This window comes from Tenrec ecaudatus, chromosome 3 (assembly GCF_050624435.1).
Source record: "Tenrec ecaudatus isolate mTenEca1 chromosome 3, mTenEca1.hap1, whole genome shotgun sequence".
NCBI lineage: Eukaryota > Metazoa > Chordata > Mammalia > Afrosoricida > Tenrecidae > Tenrec > Tenrec ecaudatus.
The window spans coordinates 101,326,130-101,348,969 of NC_134532.1; the positions used below are offsets into that span (position 1 = coordinate 101,326,130).

The window sequence follows — 22,840 nt, forward strand, 5'->3', positions numbered from 1 at the left end:
ACTTTTTATGCTTGCAAGCAAGGAGGTTATAAAAAAGGATGATCCCTTCAGGACCAGGGGTGTGAGGGGCGATACCAGGAGGGTGGAGGGAGAGTGGGTTGGAAAGGGGGAACCGATTACAAGGATCCACATGTGACCTCCTCCCTGGGCGATGGACAACAGGAAAGTGAGTGAAGGGAGACACCGGACAGTGTTAAATATGACAAATTAATAACTTATAAATTATCAAGGGTTCATGAGGGAGGAGGAGTGGGGAGGGAGGGGGAAATGAGGAGGTGATGCCAGGGGCTCAAGTAGAAAGCAAATGTTTTGAGAATGATGAGGGCAACAAATGTACAAATGTGCTTGACACGATGGATGGATGTGTGGATTGTGAGAAGCATTGTACGAGCCCCAATAAAATGATTTTTTAAAAAGAAAAGGAACAGAGTAATGATGATGGGAAGACAGGTGAACGAGGCCAAACTTCACTTCTGGGAACGTTATGAGACATGCGCAGGGTGTTCTTAGGTGTGCCATGCTAGAACTGGTTTCCTTAACGTCATCATTTCCATGTGTTATATCTGTTGGTGCATTAATTATGTGGAAATGTTATTTGAGGGGGAGAAGGACAGAAGTGATAAATTTGAAGGAAAAAGTAGTGTAGTTTTAGTGTTTTTGAATCTTCTTTATGTCTTTGGCATTTGGAATGTCTCTATTTTTACTGTTTTGAAAGTCAGGTCTCATCTATTTCATTCTGGACTTTAAAACAATTGAGTCCTGGTTATTCCCTCTTGTCCCAAACATTGTATCAATCCAGTCTGAAGACGTCTCAGTCCAGAATGGGGGCCAGGCACAGGAAGTCCGAGTACAGAGTTAGAGAATTCGCAGGGGCGGGGACTTTTTCCTTCTTGGTTACTAGCCATGTCCACATCATGGATTCTGGTGTTTAAAAATGTATTCTGATGCTTGTCGTAATATCGATGATAATTGAGGCAAAGTGATGAGCCCATGGTGTTTCATTATATTATTGTCTCCTAATTTTGTGTATTTGAAACGGCTTTAAAAAATATTTTTAAAATGGGTGCCATATGACTGAGAAAGCCACTCAGGCAAAAATATGTTTTGTATATTTTCATTTGTGACATCACATGACACATATTTTTGTCTCGTTATGTAGGTTTTGCTCATTCACATTAACTGCCATGTGAATATTGCTGGCGTCGTCTGTTATGTCTTTTGGTTAGCAGTTCGAGACCAGTAGGGTAAAGATGAGGCATTCTACTCTTGTAAGAACTGGAAACCCACAGGGCTAGTTCTACCGCGATCTATCAGGTCACTATGAGTCAGAATTGATGGGATGGCAGTGAAGGTCATAGACTCAATCACAGTTGACTTATTCACCTACTGACGATAGGTGGTTTCTACTCTTTCAGTTGCAAAAACCAATGCAGTGCCCTTGTACTTGTGTGTACCTCATTTGGCAAATATCCCAAGGGGTCATTTGGCTGGGTGTAGCATATGGTTCCTTCATTTTCCTAGTCACCCCGAATGTACTCCATAGAGTATCTGTGCCAGGTGAAATCACAGTAGGAGGCCTGGTGGCATAGTGGTTTCACACTGGGCTGCGCTGATCCACAAGGTCAGCACTTTGACGTGATGAGCCGCTCCGAGGGAGAAAGATGAGACTCTCTATTCCATTTAAGTTCCGTCTGGGAAACTCATAGGGTTAGGTCTGCTCTGTGCTACAGGGTCACTGTAAGCTGGCACCCACTTGATGGCAGTGAGCTTGCTATTTGTCTATCACAGTTATGGTTTTCTTTCCTCACAGACCTTCCTAACTTTGGTGCTATCAAAGTTTTAAATTTTTATTTCTGCTTTAAAAAAATAATTTTATTGGGGGCTCATACAAATCTTATCACAATCCATTCATACATCAATTGTGTAAAGCACATTTGTGCATTCATTGCCCTCATCATTCTCAAAACATTTGCTCTCCACCTAAGCCCCTGGCATCAGCTCCTCATTTTCCCCCTGCTCCCCCTCCCTCATGAACGCTTGATAATTTATAAATTGTTATTTTGTCATATCTTGCCCTGTCCGATGCTATTAAAGTTTTAAATTTTTATTGATCATAGAGTTATTGAATTTCCTTTTCATTATAATTGCTTATCATTCTCTTCATTTTGGTGAATTCTTTGTTTTTATTCTTTTGGTTTTATTTTTTCTACTGGCTCTACTACCTTTCTATAATTCATTTGTATAAGTTTTGGCTATGTCCCATGTTTTTGTTGTTGTATGTTATAAATATCTTTTCTCAATTTGGGGCATGTCCTTTCACTTTATAGACTTTTTCTTTTAAAAATAGTTAAAATTTTAATATAGTTAAATGTGTTAATTTATTCTTTTAACATTTTATAAAAGCTCTTTATATCCTATTTTAAAAATCTTTTCCTAGCAATGAAGATGTTCTCTTTTATCCTTAAAATATTACATTTTTGTTTTTTTATATTTAAGGTTTTAATCTAGCTACAGTTTATTTTTTTATATAGTGTGCAGATGAGACCTGAAATCTATCCATTAGTTTCCCCAGCACTTTTAATAAGACATTTTAAAAATTCTTGACCCACTAATGCATGCCCACTCTGCCCTTGTTATATGCACATGTATTATTGTTTCTAGGTTCTCTATTCCACTTGTCCATTTCAGTAAATGTTTATGTATTACCTTTCCATAACCTTGGTGATTTGGAGGTTATAAATATATAATGGGGTTGCCATGATTATGTTTGAAGAGTTATGGAGAAAGCTATAATGCGGTCACCATGATCCTTACCCTTATCCTATTGAACATATTAATCATTAAACCGAAAAAAGACACTGATGGAAAGTTAATTATATTTTTGAAAGCCAGGAGTCTGGGAGGGAAAGCAAAAGTGTTGGAAGACAGGACTGTGCTGGCAACGCAATAGCCTTGATTCCAACAGTCTGAAACAAGGACAAAGTTAACTGCTCGTGAGAGAAACTTGTGGTCTTTAGTGCCCTGCAATTCTGTGCCCACAAGCTTAATTCAATCTTGGGTGGCACAGACAGAAAAATAATGTTCAGACAAAGCAGCTAAGAGAGCCTTGATATTCTCCATCCTACTATCTTCCAGTCACCGTGAGGGATAAAAGTACTGGTTTGGCCTCACAGATTGTGCTTCCTTTCGGGTGCCACACCATGAAAGACGCACATGAAGAGGCAACAAAAAGGAAGATGTCTCAACTATTTGTAAGAAACTGAGGATGCTTGAAGAGAACCTTTGCAGGGTCACATAACTGGCTTTTAAGATATTTAATACTGATTGTGTTGAATCACATTAGATTTTTGGCTGTGGCTTCAAATACTAAGATGATAAAGGAGATAAGAGAATTGTTGTTTTATCATTTAAAGGGGAGTTTTGTTGTTAGCATTGTTTTTATTTCTTTAGCACTTGTGTTGTTCCATCTGTTCTGCCTCATAGCTACCCTGTGCACAAGAGAACAGGACCCATCCCCGTCCCACACCATGCTCACAATTGCCGTCATGTGTGAGACTGTCGCTGCAGCCACGGTGTCAACCCTTCTTAGGGAGGACCTGCCTCTTTTTTGTTTTACCCATTGGTGTCTTTTTGCAGGGCCGTGCCCAAAGGACACGGGACAAAGTCTTGCCGTCCTCACTTCTAAGGAACTTTCAGTTTGGACTGTTGCCAATGCAGATTTCTTTTGCTGGCAGTCCACAGTTCAAAGGTGGAATAGCAAATTTGGAAGGAACAGTAAATTCTGTTAAGGAGTCTGATCAAGCTGAAAGAGAGGGACTGTACTTCCATATTTGTACATAATATCTATAGTTGTAAAAAAGGAGAGGGCAGACTGAAAGATGGAAAGCTGAGGGGAGAGTGTTGATTCAGTGGGAGAATTCTCATTTTGCATGTGGGAGACTCATGTTTGGTTCCTGGCCCATTCAGCACCCCTCTGTCCATAGAGGTTTATATGTTGCTAAGATGCTGAGCAGGTTTCCATGGACTTTTCAGACTAAGAGCGACCCGGAAGAAAGCCTAGTGATGGGGATCATCTTCCCCTAAGCAGCCAATGAAAACCCTACGGGTCAATCATGGCGCTGGCCTGGGACTTGCAGCACGTCGGTCCGCTGTGCACAGGTTCACTGCTAGTTGGGGGTTGGATCTGGGATTTGAGTGTGTGTGTGTGTGTGTGTGTGTGTGTAAAGGAATTGAAAAGACATGAAAAATCATATAATGATTTTCTACTTCATTCACTAGGCGATTGGAAACCACTAAAGGTTTTTAAGACTTGAAATTGGCTCAAAGATGAATTTTAAGAGTTCAATCATTGAGAAATGTCCTAGATAAATGATGAGGGGGTAAGACAACATTCTTAATCTATATATCTGTGTGAAAAGTAGGGGTGGTGTCTGACCACCTCCAGCTACGAAATGGGTAAGGAAATGACCATCATCAGCATTGGCTGCCAAGGCCAATTCCTCTGGGGCTGAAGTGAGACATGCCTCCACCCACCAAATATCCTACCAAGGTTGACATCATCTGCCCCTCCCACATCACCGTGTTTTAGCTGGGTTCAATAATTCATTGCCATAGCTACTCGGAGCACACAGATAATACTCATGATTATGGTTTTTATTAAAGAAATTAACAGGCTACAGATGTACAGGATCCAGTCCATTGAACAGGACAGTCTCTTCCTTAGTGCCTACTTGAATGCCTCTCTCTGGTCTTTGGCTTCTCAGCCACATGGCCCATTGGCTTCTGCTTAGTCATGCAATATTGCAAAGCTTTTTAGCACTACCAATAAATGCCCACAGGGAACACTACTCGGCCATACGTCTCAGCCTGAAGCTACCCATAGATGTTCTGTGGACTGGGAAGCCCAACACGCTGTCTCATGCTCTTGGTTCTGTTGCTCCTTGTTGCTACTCTGGTATCACAACTGTCTCCTAATCCAGGAAGTTTCAATTGGCTTGGATCGTGGGGTCCAAGGAATGCACACCACACCTGGCTATTCTCTTTCGAGCACTAAGAGTCCCCATTTCCTGTGCCTGAAAAAGCTCCTTTTATACCCAACTAGGTGTCAATCACAATCTACCCTGGTAACGTTCATTCACAGCGGAATCATAATTTCCTGTCAGTGTCCTCCCCTACCCTTTCTTACCCAGACCAATCAGGGAAAATATCATTTGGTGGAAGCTACAAAAGCTATGGCTAGAAGAGTCATGTTAAAGAATGTCCTGCAGTGCAGTCGGTGAATGAACAGAAATTACATTTTCTACGCATGCCTATGTGCCTTTTTTTCAGAGGAACTTGTGTTTGTCCAGTATCCCCCAAAGATGAAGACAATCTAGGATAGGCATTGCAGGGAGATCAACTGTAAGCCTACTGTAATAACTAAAATAACAGATGTAAAATGTAAGGACGAGAGAGACGGTGACAAGGATCTTGGTACAGTCTGATAGATAGACATTTGGATCTGACCATCAAGATAAAGGTTACAGTTTTAGCTTGTCTAATTGTTAATTGCTTAAGAGCCCCCTCCTCTGGAAAACACAGGGGATACCTCTTCACCTTCCATGTGGGGGATCCAGGATCAATTCCTGGCCAATCCATCTGGTCTATGTAGCCAAGACCCATCATCTGTCAACTAGAAGTATGCTGTTTCTGAATAAGGCACAGATTATTGCTAGTATGAAGGTTATTTTATTGTATGTAATGAGAGCCTGTATGTTTATGTTCTTTTTCTTTATAGTCACCAAAATAGATAAATAAATTTAAAAATCACAAACCTACTGCCAGAATAGCCACGATTTTATATCTTTTTCAGGTGGAAAAACTCTAGGAATGGTGTCTTGGGGAGAATGAGCTCAGAATGCAGTTCCTCAGCACCACTGGTCTCGGCTCGCCTCCTGTTAGTAGCCTCTTTTCACAGATCAGGCATCTTATTAGAGGGATCCCCATTTCTAGTCATCAGCTTTTAACTTCCTGAGTGCCCTACAGTTTTTGTATATTTTGAGGCATCCGGTATGAATCACTGGTTAAAGGCTGTCAATATCTTTTATTCTTCACATTTTTTCCTTAGGATTAACGCAATGCAGACTTTGGAATATAATGTCCAAATAGCTGAGTGTAGCAATGAATGTGCGCATGACTCAGGACTGGGCACTGTTTCCTCCCATTGTGCATAAGGTCACGAGGAGTCTAAACGGCATTGGTGGCATCTAAGAGCAACAACGGGCAGGTTGAAGAGGAAACTTGGATAACGGTTCTTGTTGTTCTGTTCATCTTGCACAATGTAGCTTGCCTTTGCTGCCTGCTATTCTAGGTGACAGTTAAGGACTCTCAAAGCATGCTGTTGACTGCCATCACGTTGATGCCAACTCACAGTCAGACTAAGGGTCAGAGAAGAACTGCCTCGCTGGGCTTCGGAGGCTATGCGTCTCGACACAGCAGAAAGCCGCGGCTTTCTCCCTCAGACCAACGGGTGGTTCAAATTGTGACCTTGCCGTTAGCAGCCCAAAGCATAGCCCACTACATCACCAGGTTTCCTTGTGAGGACTATAAGCACCATGTAAAAATCATCTCTCTATAGAAGTGCAGCAATATATGTGACAGGAAAAAACCTTGCAGACTAAACAAATTCCTTGTCATTTCTTACTCGGATAACAAGCAATCTTTGCAGGGCAGTGTTACCTGAAAAAGCATCGCCTCTCCTATTTCTGCAATTCTACCCCAAACTTGATTTCTCCAACATATATAGGTTTGCTTGATTTTATCTTTTTGACTTTTTGCCCGGAAGCGCCATAGCAGCTGGAAGTGGTTGGAAATGTCTAGATCTTGGGAACTCGGAAGACGATCTCCGGAGCAATGAGCCGTGTGCCCTTACCTAACATTATTCTATCTTGATCTAGTGGCGGTTGGAGCTGACGAGACCCAAGAACATGGTCTCCGTGGACATACACAAGACGATAACCATTTCCTGAGCTCACATGTGTGAGGCACAGAGGAAGGCTCTGCAACTGGAACCATTTCCACCAGTTGCACTTCAGTTAACCACCTTTTTAATTTCCTCCAGACAGCGAGAAAAACAGAGCTTAGCAGTTGCAGATGTGCATGGACTGATGTAAAATGTTTTCTTGTAGAGATGAATCCATGGAGAGACGACAATAAAGAATATGATCCTGCAGCTTGAATTGTTAACTGTTCCATTTTTATTTCTAGTACATTTTTGTTATTGTTTATTTTAAGAGTCTCAGAGAATCAGGCATGTACTGAGCTACATGTCTTAGATTCTCTCGTGTTTAAACTTGTCTGGGAATTTCAACCTGCTTTTGAGGGGGAGTTAAGGCATTTAAGCAAAAGAAACATCTGAGTGATGTGTCAGCCAAAATGAGAAATGTGTGCTTTAGAAGCAGCTTTGAATATCATAAACAAAGTCTATCAAAATAACAAATGCTCAACCCCAAAGGCTTGAATGTAAACTGTAGAAACCCCGTGAGAAGCCTGGCACCATAATAAATGCTTTCAAAGTTGGCATATTGGGAACCTCAGTCAGTGTTATTCGTAAAGTTTACAGTCACACCCACTGGAAGAGGTTACACTAGAAGACAAATATTTGGTTGGACAATGAGCCCAGTCTCATGCTCTTCAAACCTCAAATCTATTCTAAAAATAATCTAAGTTACAGGAGTGTGGGAATCATGGCCCAAGTTCAGTCAGTCCGTTCATTACCTTTAATCATGTGTCAGTAACCCTATGTGAGTAGAAGGCATCATTTTTTTGCCTCAGAGCAAGCTGGTGGTTTCAAACTGTTGACCTTGCAGTTTACAGTCCAATGAAGAACCTGCTACACCACCATAGCTCCTCCTTAAAAGCATCGATACTAATCAGTGACTTCAATTTGGCAAAAATGGTGCTCCTTGTTATGTAAACACTTTATTCATTTTTAAAAATTTGAAGCCAATTTAGGCAGTTCCTGTTATATTCAGAAATAAAAATAATACACACTTGCCCTTTAATATTCTGTAAATTTACCCTCATTTTGAAACCTTGAGCCGGCCCACACTTTCATTTGCTGCCCTGGTGACTTTAAAATGACTGAAAAGAAATGGAGGCTTCTCTTGCACTGAAGTCAGGTTAAATAAGAATCCTATGTACCCGTTCCAACTACCCTACAAAGACACAGGAATGGATATTGTGTGTGACCTAGCAGCTGCCTGTGTGACCTCCTGATTTGTGAACATATGAATAAATTGCCTGGGTTTAAAAACACGCTGAAACATAGAACACAGTGTACATGGAGAATATGTATGTTTTTGCTTTGTTTTGCATTTTCATGGTAGCTGCTAAGATGCTTACTTCACTTGGTGAAATCCTAGGAGTTCAGGGGTAACAGTTATGTCCAGTTGGGGAACAGTGGTTAAGCCTGACTATTTGAATTACCTGTGTCCCTACCCCACCTGTATTCATTTATACTCTGAGATGATTTGGGCTGGATATTTGCATTTAAAAAGTAGCACAGATAATTCTGATGGACACCCAACATTGAAAAGAGCATTGATTCATTGGGGGGAAAGGTTTTTGTTTTTCTTCCTGAAACAAAGACTTTTGTAATATTTCTATTACAGTATGGTAATTGATCATCTTTCCTTTGGTTTCTGAAGTTACACGTGAGAGGCCAGTGTGCAGGTATACATGGATGTCTTCAAAAGAAGTCACTGAGCATACACTGATTAAGTTTTCTCTGTGGCAAGCACTTTGTTTAGAGCTGAGGGTACCAATGGCCCTTGCCCTCAAGTCATCTTTAATTCGGGACAACTGCTGTCTTACAAGCTAAGCCCTAGAGAGTGTTAGAGCTGCTTTGGCACTTTGGGAATGATCCCAGTGTGAGGATCTGTAAGGGCTTCCTTGAAAGATAAGATTGGCCTCTACGATCCATACCTGTCAGAGAGGAGCAAGGGATGAGAGTGGAAATAAAGACACAGGTGTGAGGCATAACTTCAAGGAGTTTAAAGGACACGGGCACAGGGACCAGACTGGAGGCGCTTGTTTATCACTGAATGCATCTTAACTTTTTTCTGTGGAAGCCTTTGAACAGTTATGATAGCAGACAGAAATACCACTCTGCTGCAGTGCAAAGGATGGAATACAGGGAAACACTGAAGCAAAGAGGCCATTGAGTCGATTATTACTGTTGTCCAGGAGTGTGCACATGTGATCAGAGAGCCCAGGCCCTGACAAAGAACATCATGCATGGTAAAGCAGAGGGGCAGTGCAAGGGAAGACTGCCCATGAGACGGATACACTTTTGAACAGTTGTGCCCTCCATTCACAGGGGATAGACAGAGAACATTAAACATAGAAATTAGTGAACTGGGTAGTTTTTTAGAAAGTTGTAAATGCTAAGAAACAAAGGAAAAATAGGACAGCATAATAGGGGTTGGGAGTGTTGGAGCTCGGGAGACTTGGAAGGTTGGAGTTGAGATTATTTCAGGGAGTATCAAACTAGGCTCCACAGAAGTGACCTGTGAACAAAGATTTAGGAAATTAGGGAATAAAATTAATACAAAGTTCAGCAAAGGGAATAATTGTGCTAAACATGTGAGGCAGACACAGTCTCTGTCCTTATACGGCTTCACACTAAACTAACAGTCTCGGAATTGACAAAGAAATAAAGAGCAAACGCAGACAGTAACTCTGCCCTTTACAATTTGTTCCTTTTGGTGGGGAAGTGAGAAACTAATGATTCTCCTTTCTTCCCTACTCATCTTACACATTTGTTTCTTCTCAGAAGTTGGATTAAGACTAGAAAAGAATGTGGGCTAAATCGTGAAAATGGTCAGGACAGTGGGTTTTCAGGTAAAGGGCCAGGGGGCCAGACAAACGGAACGGGTGCGCATACAAAAGGAACTGATGCCTTGAACAAAGATTCACAGCATGTCTATGAACTTTTCTTGCTGTTAATCACCATTTTCCAGTGACTTGAAATCAAGCCTTCATTTGCTTTCTCTGCCTCTCAGGTACGGGAATAGCACGCGGAACTATGCTGTTCGAGTTGGGGATTATCATACCCTGGTGCCGGAGGAGTTTGAAGAGGAAATTGGAGTGCAGCAGATTGTGATCCACCGGGAATACCGACCCGATAGCAGTGACTATGACATTGCCCTGGTCAGATTACAAGGGCCAGAAGAACAATGTGCCAGATTCAGTAGCCATGTTTTGCCAGCTTGTTTACCACTGAAAAGAGAGCGGCCACAGAAAACGGCTCCCAACTGTTACATAACAGGATGGGGTGACACAGGTAATGTAAATAATTCCAGACTAGAGAAGTCTAGGTGTTTTCCTGTTAGGGATTATCCACCCCCTTGAGTGTGCAATGGATGGTAAATCTTTAAATGGTTCCAGGCTTAGTGGTTTGGAATTACCAACTGTGAAACTATATCCTGGGAAGGTACCCTTGGTTTCAGTTAGACCTGTACCGTTGGCCTAGTGGGTGGTGAGTTGAGTGCTAACTCCAAGGTCAGCTGTTGGAGCCCACCAGCCACTTCAAGGGAGAAAGAAGAGTCTGTCTGGGAAACCCACAGAAGGCAATTCTACTCCATGGGAGGCAGAATCTATACAATAGCCATGGGCTTGCTTTTTAAGTTTTCCCCAATAGGGATTCTTGCCCTCTACCTCCCTACCTTTAACTGTTTAAAGTAGACGTGTTGGCTGGGATCTCATTGACTAATTCAGCTATTTGGTGTGAACAGGACAAGCCTATTCAAGAACTCTACAACAAGCAGCCATCCCACTGCTTCCCAAGAGGTTCTGCGAAGAACGCTACCAGGGCCGGTTCACAGGACGGATGCTGTGTGCTGGAAACGTCCGGGAGCACCGACGTGTGGACAGCTGCCAGGGCGACAGCGGAGGACCACTCATGTGTGAACGACCTGGAGAGAGCTGGGTGGTTTTTGGGGTAACCTCCTGGGGTTATGGATGTGGAGTCAAGGATTCTCCTGGTGTTTACACCAAGGTCTCAGCCTTTGTACCTTGGATAAAAAGTGTCACCAAAATATAACTGTTCATGGAAATGGCAAGAAAAAATATTTGAAGAACAAGATGGAAAATTCTCCATTGCTGTTCCTGAGCCTGAGATGGTAACTAATGGGGGACTGATCTTGATGTTTCTGCTGTTGTGAGAACCTTTAGATTTCAGGCTCGTGTACCCCTTGCTGCTTTGGAAGAGTTGTGATGTGAACATTCTGGTTATAGATACCTCAGTGTAATATGATCCTTAATCATCACTTGGCTACTCAAGTGTCACTACATTCTCTCGTTTCATTCCCCAGATTTTACATCCTTTTATACTTGTTAATTTCATAGAATCCAACCAAAGTGTATGGACTGAGACCACATCTGTCATGATGAAATACCCTTTACTGCACTCAAAATCAGAATGCAATTATAAATTTGTGTTGCTGTAAACTGAAGTTTTCAAAGACTTCAGGAAATCTTTGTATCTTGTTATGAGTAAATGGAGGGCCAAACGTGTAAATCCCAATTATAGAGTGAAATAAGATCATTGAGTCAAATACATTTGCCCATCACAATACATTCCCAAGGGATCTGGCATGCAGACATGTCCATGTACCCAACACTGCTTAAGTCCTAAGGAAGAAAGGGCACCGCAACTTTTACATGAAAAGATGTAATGGACTTTTTACATAACAGACCTAAAGTTGTTACTAACATTTATAATTTGCCATTCAAGAAAATTTTATACTTGTTCCTTCTGGTGTGGATGGCAACAGTAGAGAATCAGGTATAACCAAGGATTTTAGCACTCCCAAACTAGGTCCCTGTTGGTAATGTGGAGTTACAGAGTTGAGGGTTGGCAGCAACCAGCTTCTCTGAAAGCTGCCCAGTCACAGGGTTGCAGATTTGCGAATTGTTAGGCAGTGAATTTTGTTCCGCCCCCCAAAACAAAAAAACCCTGCCATGATGGGCCACATACTACAAGGCCAGCAGTTGAAACCATCAGTTGCTGAGGTCAAAGTTGGTAACTTTTCATTCCTACAAATATCTGGAAATGCTGTCCTATATGGTCACTGAGTTAGCATATCAACTCAATGGCAGTGAATTTCCCCCTTATTTAGTTCTACAGTATTTGATAGGGAGGTGGGGGTACTAATACTTTTCAGATTTTATCAAAGTAACCAGGTAAGTCTCCCAGTCACGCTGCTCTTCTAAAACATGTTAGAGCGCCACCTTCTGGTAACTTGACTTTCGGAAGAATTCCCCCACATGCACTTACAATCCATGAGGCAAGATTTAATAGGAACAAATGGTTTAGCTATTGAGTCAATAGTCTTTCCCCTTGGTCTTTAACTCAAGAGCAACAAAGTATCAAAACCAGTGATTATGTAAGGTGTACTTATTGTAGCCCTGCTACATATACTGGTTTTCTCTAAAGGTGCTTTATGTATCTTGCAAAAATTGTAATACTTGTCAGGCATAACAGTATTAAAATTATCCACAAGTATCCTGAGGTATATACAGTGTCACCCAGGGGTTTGGAAAAAACATTTAATCACAATCTTTTACTAACACTTTCCAGACAGACCTTATAAATCAGTACTAGGCACTCAACATTTACACGACTAGAGATGTGTTGTCCGGCCTGCTGGAACTAGTCGATATAAACACTAATTCCACATGTTCTTACCAGGAGATAAGAGGAGTCTTTATCTCCACACTATTTAAATATGCAAAGGACACTGGTTGTACAAATGATATCAAGTCTTTTATTCCATTTAAACAAGCATACATTTTATTTTCTGCTTGAACTCTTCATTGCACTCACTTAAAATAACATTTAAAACCAATTAAAGTGCGGCTTTGGAATGTCTGCAACCATCACTAACATGCAAGTCCGGGCAGTTAAGATTTAAAATAAAATTTCATCCAAGCTGCTGAAGACTCTTCACTTGGGCTTTACTGGGATCTGTGAGGAAATAAAAAAAACAACAACAAAGAACACGTAACTTAGTTGTATCTTAGCTAATTACTGACTTAACAACTAATGCAGTTACACAACTCAGAAAACTAAAACGTACCTTATTTTCTCCTCCGTCCGTGGATTAGCTCTGCACCCTAGAAATAAACCAATTACAGTTAAAAGTTTGTCCGATATCCACTTAAAACGCATCAAGTTAACAGCTAAGAATGTTCCTTGTGCCAGTCAGAATCTGATACCAATTAAATGGTGACAGCTTTGCCAATAAACAAGCATATACTCTTCCATGGCTAGGAAGGGAGACTGCCACAGCCGGCAGGTCCCAAAGATACATGGACACTCCCAAGGCCGGAGCCGGTCAAGTTGCATTCTCCACCACAAAGCGCTTACTCACCCTCCGCAGAGAACTCGGTGCTGGGGTGCTGTGGGCTGACAGCGACGGAGAGGAGACTCCCCTGATCATCATCTCAGGACACCCGGGGGACCGGGCTCACGCGCTTCAGCTTGCCGCCCCAGGCCCCAAATCGCACGTGGCCGCCCAGCGGCCAAGACGCTGTGCAACGCCGCCTGCGCCCGCGAACCCGCCGGACTGCAAACGCCGTTGCGGCTCGCCAGCGGGGCGGTAGCCTAAGAGCCCCTGCATTTTCGCTTTCAGCCCCGGCCCTTGATCCCAATACGCTCGTGCACGAAAGCACAGGCACCTAACCAAGCGCTGCATAGCGACGCTCCCCGGATGCGAAAGGCCGAGCGTGCGTGCGGACTCTTTCTTATAGAGCTCATGACGCTCTTCCGGCGACCCGCCCTAAGTGGGCGGGCCTCAGGCTTTTCCTCCACTCCAGACCGGTTCCCGCCCACGCCCCGCCCCTTCCGAGGGCTGCCTTCTTCCGGGGCTGCCTTCTTCTTCCGGTGGCTACCTTCTCCTTCCGGGGGCTACTTTCTCCCCCGGGTGTCCTCCCTCTGTTTCCCTCCGCCCTCTTTCCCCGCCGGTCTCGCACCCTCCGCGCCCTTCCACTACGCGTGGGCTTCGCTTCTGGTCCCCGCCCGAATTCAGACGTTTCTCCCACAAACCCTGAGCCAAATCCCGCCGCCATCAACTCCACTGTAACATGTAGGGTCTCCCCGAAGGCAGAGCGCAGGTGTCCTGATGGCGTAGTGGTTACGTGTTGCTCCGCTAACTTCAAGGTCAGTTGTTCGAATCTCGGAAACTCACAGTGCCATAAAAGGGCGGCTCTGAGTCGAAATCGATTCGGTGGCGGTGAGTTTGGTTTGGGGTTTATAGGACGGAGTGTTCCCATACGGGAGCAGACGGCTTCCTCCCCAGGAGTGGCAGGTGCTGACCCTGTGGTTAGCAGCCCAACGCCCGCCCACGGCACCATCTGGGCTCCTTATGCTCAGACCAGGCGGCCAGAACGTTCTCCCTATATGCTTAACAAGCAGGGACTGAGCAGTGAGAAGACTGGTGTTTCTTGGTAAACCGTAGGAGAGTTATTTTAGCAGCGTTACAGAAGCACCAGGGGCCACAGGCCCTTTTCTAGGAGATTCATTTGTAGGGACTAACTGATACCTTTGTCTCTGCTCTCCGTGACTTGCCTTCTGTAGGATTTTCTCTCCGAGACACGTGTCAGAGGTTTAAAATAACAAGTTATTTTTTTCATTTCATGCTTATACCCATGCCCATTTTAAAGCTCAGCCTAAATATTTGTAATGTGTTTAGACAGCATGGAATGGCGAAGAAGAAAAAAAACCGGAGAATCACCCACTTGTTCTTCAATGCTTCCATTTGAAGGGGCACTTCGTACTTCGACTCATATTTCGCCCTAATTGAAAGGTTGGTTTTTCTTCTGAAATCCTCCTGTGTTCTTCAGAAGTAATCCCAAACGTCACAAATATCTGTAAACATCACTATTGATTTCTGCACTAACCGAGTCATGACCCTTTTTACAATTATATTTATCTTTTCTCTATTGTCATACTACTAATCTAAGACAACTTTCTAAATTGTCTCTGTACATTTCTGTTCTCCCTTGCAATCAACTAAATGTTTTCCTGCAAGATTAAATTTGAGAAGTCATCGTTTTCTCCATGTTGTTCAATTGCTGCAAAAATGAATTGGTTCCTCCCATTCAGAAGGCAAATTTCACATCCCTGATCAACACAGAGTACATTTTACACTTAGCATGGTCATTCTCAGTTTTGTTTGTGTTTTTCTCATTGGCTACCATGTATTTCCCATTCTTCCTCCTTGTCCTTTAAGGTCAAGCACAGTTCTGTTTGTTTTTTAAACAAGACACTTTACCACTTTTTAGGAAAAAGATGTTTTCTTAGCTCTTCCCTGGTAATTAAAACGTTTGTTGCACTCCTTTACCTAACTTCCTAGATGATGGGATGAGTGGTAGGCACCTGCATTTGCAGCCCCTTGGATAGTTCCAGTGCTTCTAAGGTCTAGATCATCAATGAACAGTGATTTCTTTCTTGTCATCGCAATACTTACTCATTGCATTTGAATTGTTTGTCAATGAGTATTTAATGAGTTTCTATTACATTTTAGCTTTGTTCTGAGCATTACAGTTAGGACAGTAAATGAAACAGTTCAATATTTCTGCTTTCCCAGAGCCATTTTAGGGATGTCAAAGAGAATTAGAGTATTATTTTAAGAGAGAAGCAGAATCATTATGGTTAATATTTAGGTAGATCTAGAATATGTATAAGGAGTCCTGGTGATTTCGTAGTTACAGGTTGGGCCACTCACCAAAAGGTTAGCAATTTGAAACCACCAGCTTCGCTTCAATAGAAAAGAGGATTTCTACTCCCAATAGAGTGACCATCTCAGAAACTCACAGGACCAGTTCTGTCCTGTCTGATTTAATCCCTACGAGTCAGAATCGACTAAATCGGAATAAGGTTTGAATATATATGGGAGTTCCAAAAAGTTCATGGAAAAATGGAATGAAAATATAATGGAATTTTTCCATGTTCTTTTTGAGGCATGTATATATATATATATATATAAATTTATTATAGAAGTTTGATATTACACAATTATGGAATGGAAACAATAAGAACAACAAATGTTATCTCTAAGGATCTCTTGCTTCCAAGGCTCCAACTTCGATTGCTGGATTCCCCTGGGGGAGAAGCTCCTGCCCTTTGTTATAGATCAAAACAGTTGGAGCTGCCGAAGCTGAAGCAGAAGATCTGCAAGAGCTGGAGAAGCTAAGAGCAGGCTACTTCTCTACAAGTACAAGATGAGCTAGCAAATAATTAAGTTCGTGCACGATGTGTCCGCAACTCTACCTCACGGTGTGCACTGACCTTCCCAATGTGAAAAGCAGATGGCTGTGGCTTCACTTAATCTATCAAGCCTTATGTAAAATATCCCTCATTTTTACCCCATTTTAACCTGGAACCACACGGAGGGAGAAAGGAAAATAAACCACTGGCTTAGCAAGATTGAGGCAATACAATCAACCATGAGAAGTAAATTGTATGGCGTGTTAAAGTTAAGTAGTATGAAGCAAAATAACACACAAAAGGAGAATAACAAATATATAGGGTGTGGGGGTTGTCATTTTAAGAAAGGCTTTTTTAGGGGAAGTCTCACCGAGAAGGTGAGACAAAACCTTGAAGGAAAACCCAAACCCAAACTCACTGCCATCGAGTCAGTTGAGACTCAGATCTACCCTATAGGACAGGACAGAATTGCCGCTGTGAGTTCTAGAGACTAAATCTCCATGGGACTAAAAAACCTCATCTTTCTTCCTCAGAGCAGCTGGTGGGTTTGAAGTGCTGACTTTGCAGTTCATAGGACAATGCATAATCTACGATGCCAGCAGGACTCCTGACTTGAAGGAGGTAGGGAACAAAACTAGTAGATATCTGGGAAGAATATTCTAAACTATGAGTGACTTCTGAGTGGGAGCAGCCTTCCCAAATGGCTATTTCAGCTCCTGTTACTCCCACCCATACGTAATAAGCGCACCTACTGAGTGGGAAAGTGTTCAATGTCACCAGAGTAGGTTGTAAAAGACTGAAAGGTCACTTGCTAGTACTCCTCTTGTGTTCTTGAATTGTTTGCTCTCATGCAGCAAGCTGCCATGTGGGAGATAAAAGTGTGACAGGAACATCGGGCAGTATCTGGCCAACAGACGAACTGAGATCAGATCAGTATCCCATATGAAATTGAACCTGTCAATACCACATAAATGAGCTTGGAAATTAATCTTTAACAAATAAAGAATAGTCTCAGAGAGAATAGAAAGAGAAGAAATGGAGACAGTCAATTGGGATAGTTCTTTCTGAGGAATTGGGCTGCAATTCTCATGATTGGCAGTTCAAAACCATCAGCAACTCCATGGAAGAAAAACTGGGCTTTGTACTCCTGTAAACAGTTCCAGTGTCTGAAATCAACAGGGAGTCAGTATGAGTCAGGGACTTGATGGCAGTGAGGTTGGTTTGGTTTACTGTACAGAGGAAGAGAAATTGAGCAGTATCTACAGAGGGTTGAGGGATCAAGAGAGAATATTTTTGAAACATAGGAGAACTTAATGCTCTTACAACTAAATACAGAGATGTTTTTAAAAAGTAATTTCTACTGAAACGTTTCACAGAAAAAGAAAATGCATGCTTGGGAATGATAGAGTAAAAATGGAAAAAAATTGATGATGCAGGCAAGATGTGGTGAATTACTTGGGAGTTGAGGTATCTAGTACACAAATATGAGATTTAGTAACGGACAATTCACTTGGAATGAAATACCAACCCTCACTGCCATCTAGTCGATTCTGACTCCCAGCGAACCTCTTGGACAGAATGAAACTGCCCCTGTGAGTTTCTGAGACAGTAACTCTTTACAGGAGTAGAAGGCCTCTTCTTTCTCCCAAAGTGGTTGGTAGTTTCTAATTGTTGACCTTTTGATGGACAGTGTAGCACATAACCGGTGCACCACCAGGGCTCCCATGTAACAGTATGAGTAGGGAGATATTGGTGCAGATGCTGATAGCTGAATGTATGCGGTGGGGCAAATTTATGAAGATTCCTTTTCCTTAATACAAGGGTCTACCCCCCCCCCCCCCAAATCCAATGCTCTTTTTTGTTTTTTTAATGTGAGGGGGATAGTGCATTTGGAGTTCACATTAACAGTTCAGACTGTTAATCAGGCTTTCTATTTAGAGGTTCTGAAAAGATTGCATAACTGTGTGTGACAAAAAAGGCCTGACTTGTGGAAGATGGGGGACCGGTTTTGTCACCTCGGTAATGCACCTGCTCATGCAGCCATCTCAGTGTGCCAGTTTTGACAAGCTGCTTGCCTCTCTTGCTCCACACACCTTACTCATCTGACCTAGCTCTGTGTGACTTCTTTTTATTTCTGAGAATGAAGAGTAACATGAAAGGACAGACATTTTAAGTAGAAAATGAGGGAGGTGCTGTCAGCCATCCAAACAGATGAGTTTGAAAAAAAGTGTTTCCAAGAATGGAATCACAGATTTGAAAAATGTATGAAGTGTCATGGAGAGCACTTTTAAAGTGATATGGCTGTTTGTAAAAAAAATTAAAATACATAAAGCTTTGAAAAAACCCATGGTTTTTGGGATACCCCCTCATATTTTCTTTAGGGTAAAGGGATGGAAGAGCACCAACTGAGAGTGAGAATGAGATAGGAGATGTTGGAAATTTGAAGACAGAAGAACAAGTATAATTGGAAGACATTAGAATGGAGATGCCTTGACTACATGAAGGCCCCACTAGAATTTCTGTAATGAGCTCAAGTTTACCTCCTTAGTATGATTCTGCATTCTTCTCTAGACCAAGTCCAATTGTAGAGGTGGAATGCACTCAACCCAAACTCAGTGCCACTGAGTCTAGTCCAACACAGTGACCCTAATAGGTTAGATTTCCAGACTATAAATCTTTAAAAAAATCATTTTATTGGAGATTGTACAGTTCTTATCATATTCCACCCATTGTGTCAATCTTACTGGTACATATGTGGCCATCATTGTTTTCAAAACATTTTCTTATTTGAACCTTTGGTATCAGCTCATTTCCCCCCTCTCCCACGTACCCTCTCATGAACCCTGGACAATTTATACATTTTTTTTTCTTGTCTTACACTGACCGATCTCTCCTTCACCCACTTGTCTGTTGTCTGCTCTCATGGGAGGTAGTTATATATAGATAATTGTGATTAGTTCCTCCCTTCTCCTACCTTCCCCTTACCCTCTGGTATCTGTACTCTCTTTATTGATCCTGAGGGGTTATCTCTCCTGGATTCCTAGTGTTTGGAGCTCTTATCTGTACCAGTGTACATGATCTGGTACTAATCATGATAGTATGGCCAGGAGGAGGAAGTATTATAAAACTAGAGGAAAGTTGTATGTTTTTTTCAGTGCTATACTGTACTCTGACTGGCTCATCTTTTCCTTGTGACACTTCTATAAGGGGATGTCCAGTTGTCTATAGATGGCCTTTGGGTCTCCACTCTGTACTCACCCTCATTCACATTGATAAGATTTTTTGTTCTGGTTCTTTGATGACTGATATCTGATCCCATTGACACCTCATGATCACTTAGGCTAAGTGTGCTTCATCCATGTGGACTTTGTTGCTTCTCATCTAGATGGCCAAGGCCGCTTGTTTAGCACCAAGTCTTTAAGACCCCAGACGCGATCTCTTTTATAGCCAGGCACCATCAGCTTTCTTTACCACGTTTGCTTATGCACCCATTTTGTCTTCAGCGATCTTGTCAGGAAGGTTAGCATCACGGAATGCCCAGTTATTAGAAAAAAAGTTCTTGCATTGAGGTAGCTTAATACTTAACATAAATATATGTACATAGATCTAGTTCCCTATTATATAAAAATATATTTACATATATACATGCTTGGATTTAGACTTCTATAAATGTCCTTTGCCTCCTAGTTCTTTCCTCTATTTCCTTTTACTTTCCTCTTGTCCCACTGTCATGTTCGGCCTTCATTCGGGTTTCAATAATTCCTCTCGCCTACATTGCCCTGGATCAAGTCCCACCAGGCATCCTATACCCTCTGCACCATCGATTTTGGATCACTTGTTCTCTTGTCCCTGGATTGGTTGACACCCTGCTTCCTTTCCCTCACCTCCCTCTCTCCTGTGTCCACTGGAACCATTGGTCCTGTTATTTTCTCCTCCAAGGTGTTTGTTTATCCTGCCCATCTTATCTAGATAGATATGCAGAGACAATAATAAGCACAAAACCAAGACAGAGCAAAACAAAGCAACAAAACATCAACAACAACAAAACCCACGACAAAAAGACAAAAAAAGAAAAGCCTCTACATAGTTCTAGGTCTGTTGGTTGACCTTTAGATGTGTTTTTCAGTTGAATCTGATGGGGTGCCATGCCTTGGCCCCAAAGTCTATTTTTGATATTTCCTGGGGACTCTATTGCTTTGTTCCCCTCGCTATTTTTGTTGCATACCCTTAAAGTTTTGCCCCGGTCTGGTGGGATCAGATTGGGCATAATTCCCACACTGTCTCCAGTGTTGTCCCCCATAGCCTATTGGGTCAGGGACGGCCATCATGTCTTGTGGTGGGGCCAGCCCTATGGTACCCTCTGTGTATTGGCTGATCTGAGCAGGAATTTCATCCTTGGGGCTTGGTGGGCCAGGATGTCTTCCCTCTTCGTTTGGACTATAAATCTTTACAAGAGTAGGAAGCCTAATTGTTCTCCCATGTCGCAGCTGCTAGTTTCAAACTGCTGTCCTTATAATAGTACCCCAACTCATAACCTGATTTGCCACTAGAGCTCTTTTGAAATTAACAGACTGTTAGAATTCACTAAGGTTGGGTTTTTCCAAGACAGTTAGCAACATGTAAGAAGGAAATGTGATGTATGTGTAAGGGAGTGGCTCTATTGACTGGCCATGGAACTTAAATCATTATTGTTAGGGGCCATCAAGTTGGTTCCAAACGCATAGTGGTCCTACGCACAACGGAATAAGACACTGCCCAGTTCTGAGGTCCTGCGACGTCTTCACAAATGTTCCGTTGCTTGCCCCCATTGTTGCTGCCACTGTGTCACTCTGTCTCACTGAGGGACTTCCTCCCTTTTGCTGCCCCTCTACCAAGAATGTTCTCCTTCTCCAGGGACTGGTCTCTACTGACAACATGTCTCTAAGGATTACTCTGGCCATACTTCTTCCAAGACATATTTTTCTGTCCGCTTAGCAGTCCATGACACTTTCAGTATTCTTCAGCACCTCAATTAAAGCCCACCAATTCTCCCCCCAATAGTATTACTTGCACATAATTTACATATCATGCAGTTCAAGAATTCATTCACATTTAGAAGAGTTGTACAGTCATCACCACAAACAGTTTTAGTTCTTCAATCTTCTGCTCATTGTTAGTACGTTCCCATTTCCCCCCACCCCACCTGCCATGGACTATTAATCCAGTAATTGTCTCTATGGATTTACCCATGCTAGATCTCATACACAGAAACATATTAAAAGACAAACCACAAGACCAAGATAAACCTAACAAGAATAACAAAGTAAAATAGATAAAACCTCAATTAAAAAGAAAGCAGAAAATATGATAAACTAGAATAAATTTGAATGAGTCATAAGGAATATCAAAAAGAGGGTGCTAAGTTTTGATCTCACCGCTCTTTCCACTGCATTGTGCATGTGAACAGGCTATTCCCATCCCTGCCATGGTCAGAGGGGATGCCCCACAGGCTTCATCCATGTGTATTTCCTGTCACTTAAAAAATAAAATCGAAACAGCTATAAAATGGGTCTAAAAGATGATCAAATGAGAAGATACTACATTTTCACCCAGTTTTGTCTTCCACAAAAAATTTCTTTCAGACAAAAATACCTGCTTTTTGTCTGAAAACAGGGCTATTCACACCCCTCAACTATGACGGAAGGGTTCTCACTGGAGACCAAACCCTTGTGTGGACCCTGGAAATGGATTTTGCACTTTAATTGCCATCCATAACCTTCTGCAAACCAGGTGTCCACAATTTAAGCTCAGTGCCATTTCCTGATTTAGATTTGGATTATATTATTTACCATACTTGGATCACAAAGGCTGATGGACTTCTTCCACATGGACTTAGTTGATTCCTCAAGCCTATCAATTCTTATTCTATCTTCTTTATTTAATGTCCAATGTTCACAGACAGATGAGACAACCGCAAATACCACGGCTTTGGGCAGGCACATCTTTGTCCTGAAAGTACCATCCTTGCTTTTCAGTACTCTAAAGCCATCTTGCACAGCAGCTTTGCCCAGTGCTGCCTGTGGTTTGACTGCTGCATCCATTCCATTGCGGATCCAAGCAAATTCCTTGACATGAGTCTTTTCCCCTTTATCATGAGGTTACCTCTCGGTTTAGTTGTTAGGATGTTGGTCTTTTTTCATTGTGTTATAATCCATACTGAAGACTATAATCCTTAATCTCCATCAGCAAGTATTTCAAGTCCTCTTCACTTTCAGCAAGCAAAGCTGTGTCATCTGCATACTGCAGGCTGTTAATAAGCCTTCTTCCAATCTTGATGCCCAATTCCATCTTGAACTATTTTGAAGTACAATACTGTCTGTGTTAGGATTATATCTATCACCATTCAAGGATATCCATTTAATACAACTATTATTTAAATTTATGCACCCACTTCCAAAGCTATTGATTCAGAAATTGAATAATTCTATTATCATCTTCAGTCTGAAATTGATGAAAATATGAAATCAAAATGAATTGATAATTATTGGTGATTGGAATGCAAGTTTTGGAAATGAAGGAATAGTAGTTGAAAAATATAGTCTTGGTGAT

At 42.0% G+C, this 22,840-nt stretch overlaps 1 protein-coding gene, 1 long non-coding RNA gene and 1 other non-coding gene across 4 annotated transcripts in view; 1 reads left to right on the forward strand and 2 right to left on the reverse strand.

Annotated features, from left to right (window-relative positions):
• Positions 1–12,977, forward strand: part of PRSS12 (serine protease 12) — an 87,108-nt gene extending 74,131 nt beyond the window's left edge. Inside the window, exons 12-13 of one of the 2 annotated variants that reach the window (XM_075543884.1) lie at positions 10,044–10,324; positions 10,831–12,977. In XM_075543884.1, the coding sequence (XP_075399999.1) occupies positions 10,044–10,324; positions 10,831–10,985 (436 nt within the window). In that variant the 3' untranslated portion in view covers positions 10,986–12,977. Of the gene's footprint in view, positions 1–10,043; positions 10,325–10,775 lie in introns of both variants that reach the window. The other variant, XM_075543883.1, reaches the window with a different exon arrangement.
• LOC142442684 (uncharacterized) lies at positions 12,864–13,778 on the reverse strand. Its single transcript, XR_012783453.1, has 3 exons — positions 13,416–13,778; positions 13,122–13,158; positions 12,864–13,009 (listed from the first exon to the last, which is right to left on the reverse strand). It is a non-coding gene; the product is annotated as an uncharacterized LOC142442684 (long non-coding RNA).
• LOC142444125 (small nucleolar RNA SNORA24) lies at positions 13,229–13,359 on the reverse strand. The gene has a single exon (XR_012783788.1). It is a non-coding gene; the product is annotated as a small nucleolar RNA SNORA24 (small nucleolar RNA).
• Positions 13,779–22,840: the final 9,062 nt, after the last annotated feature.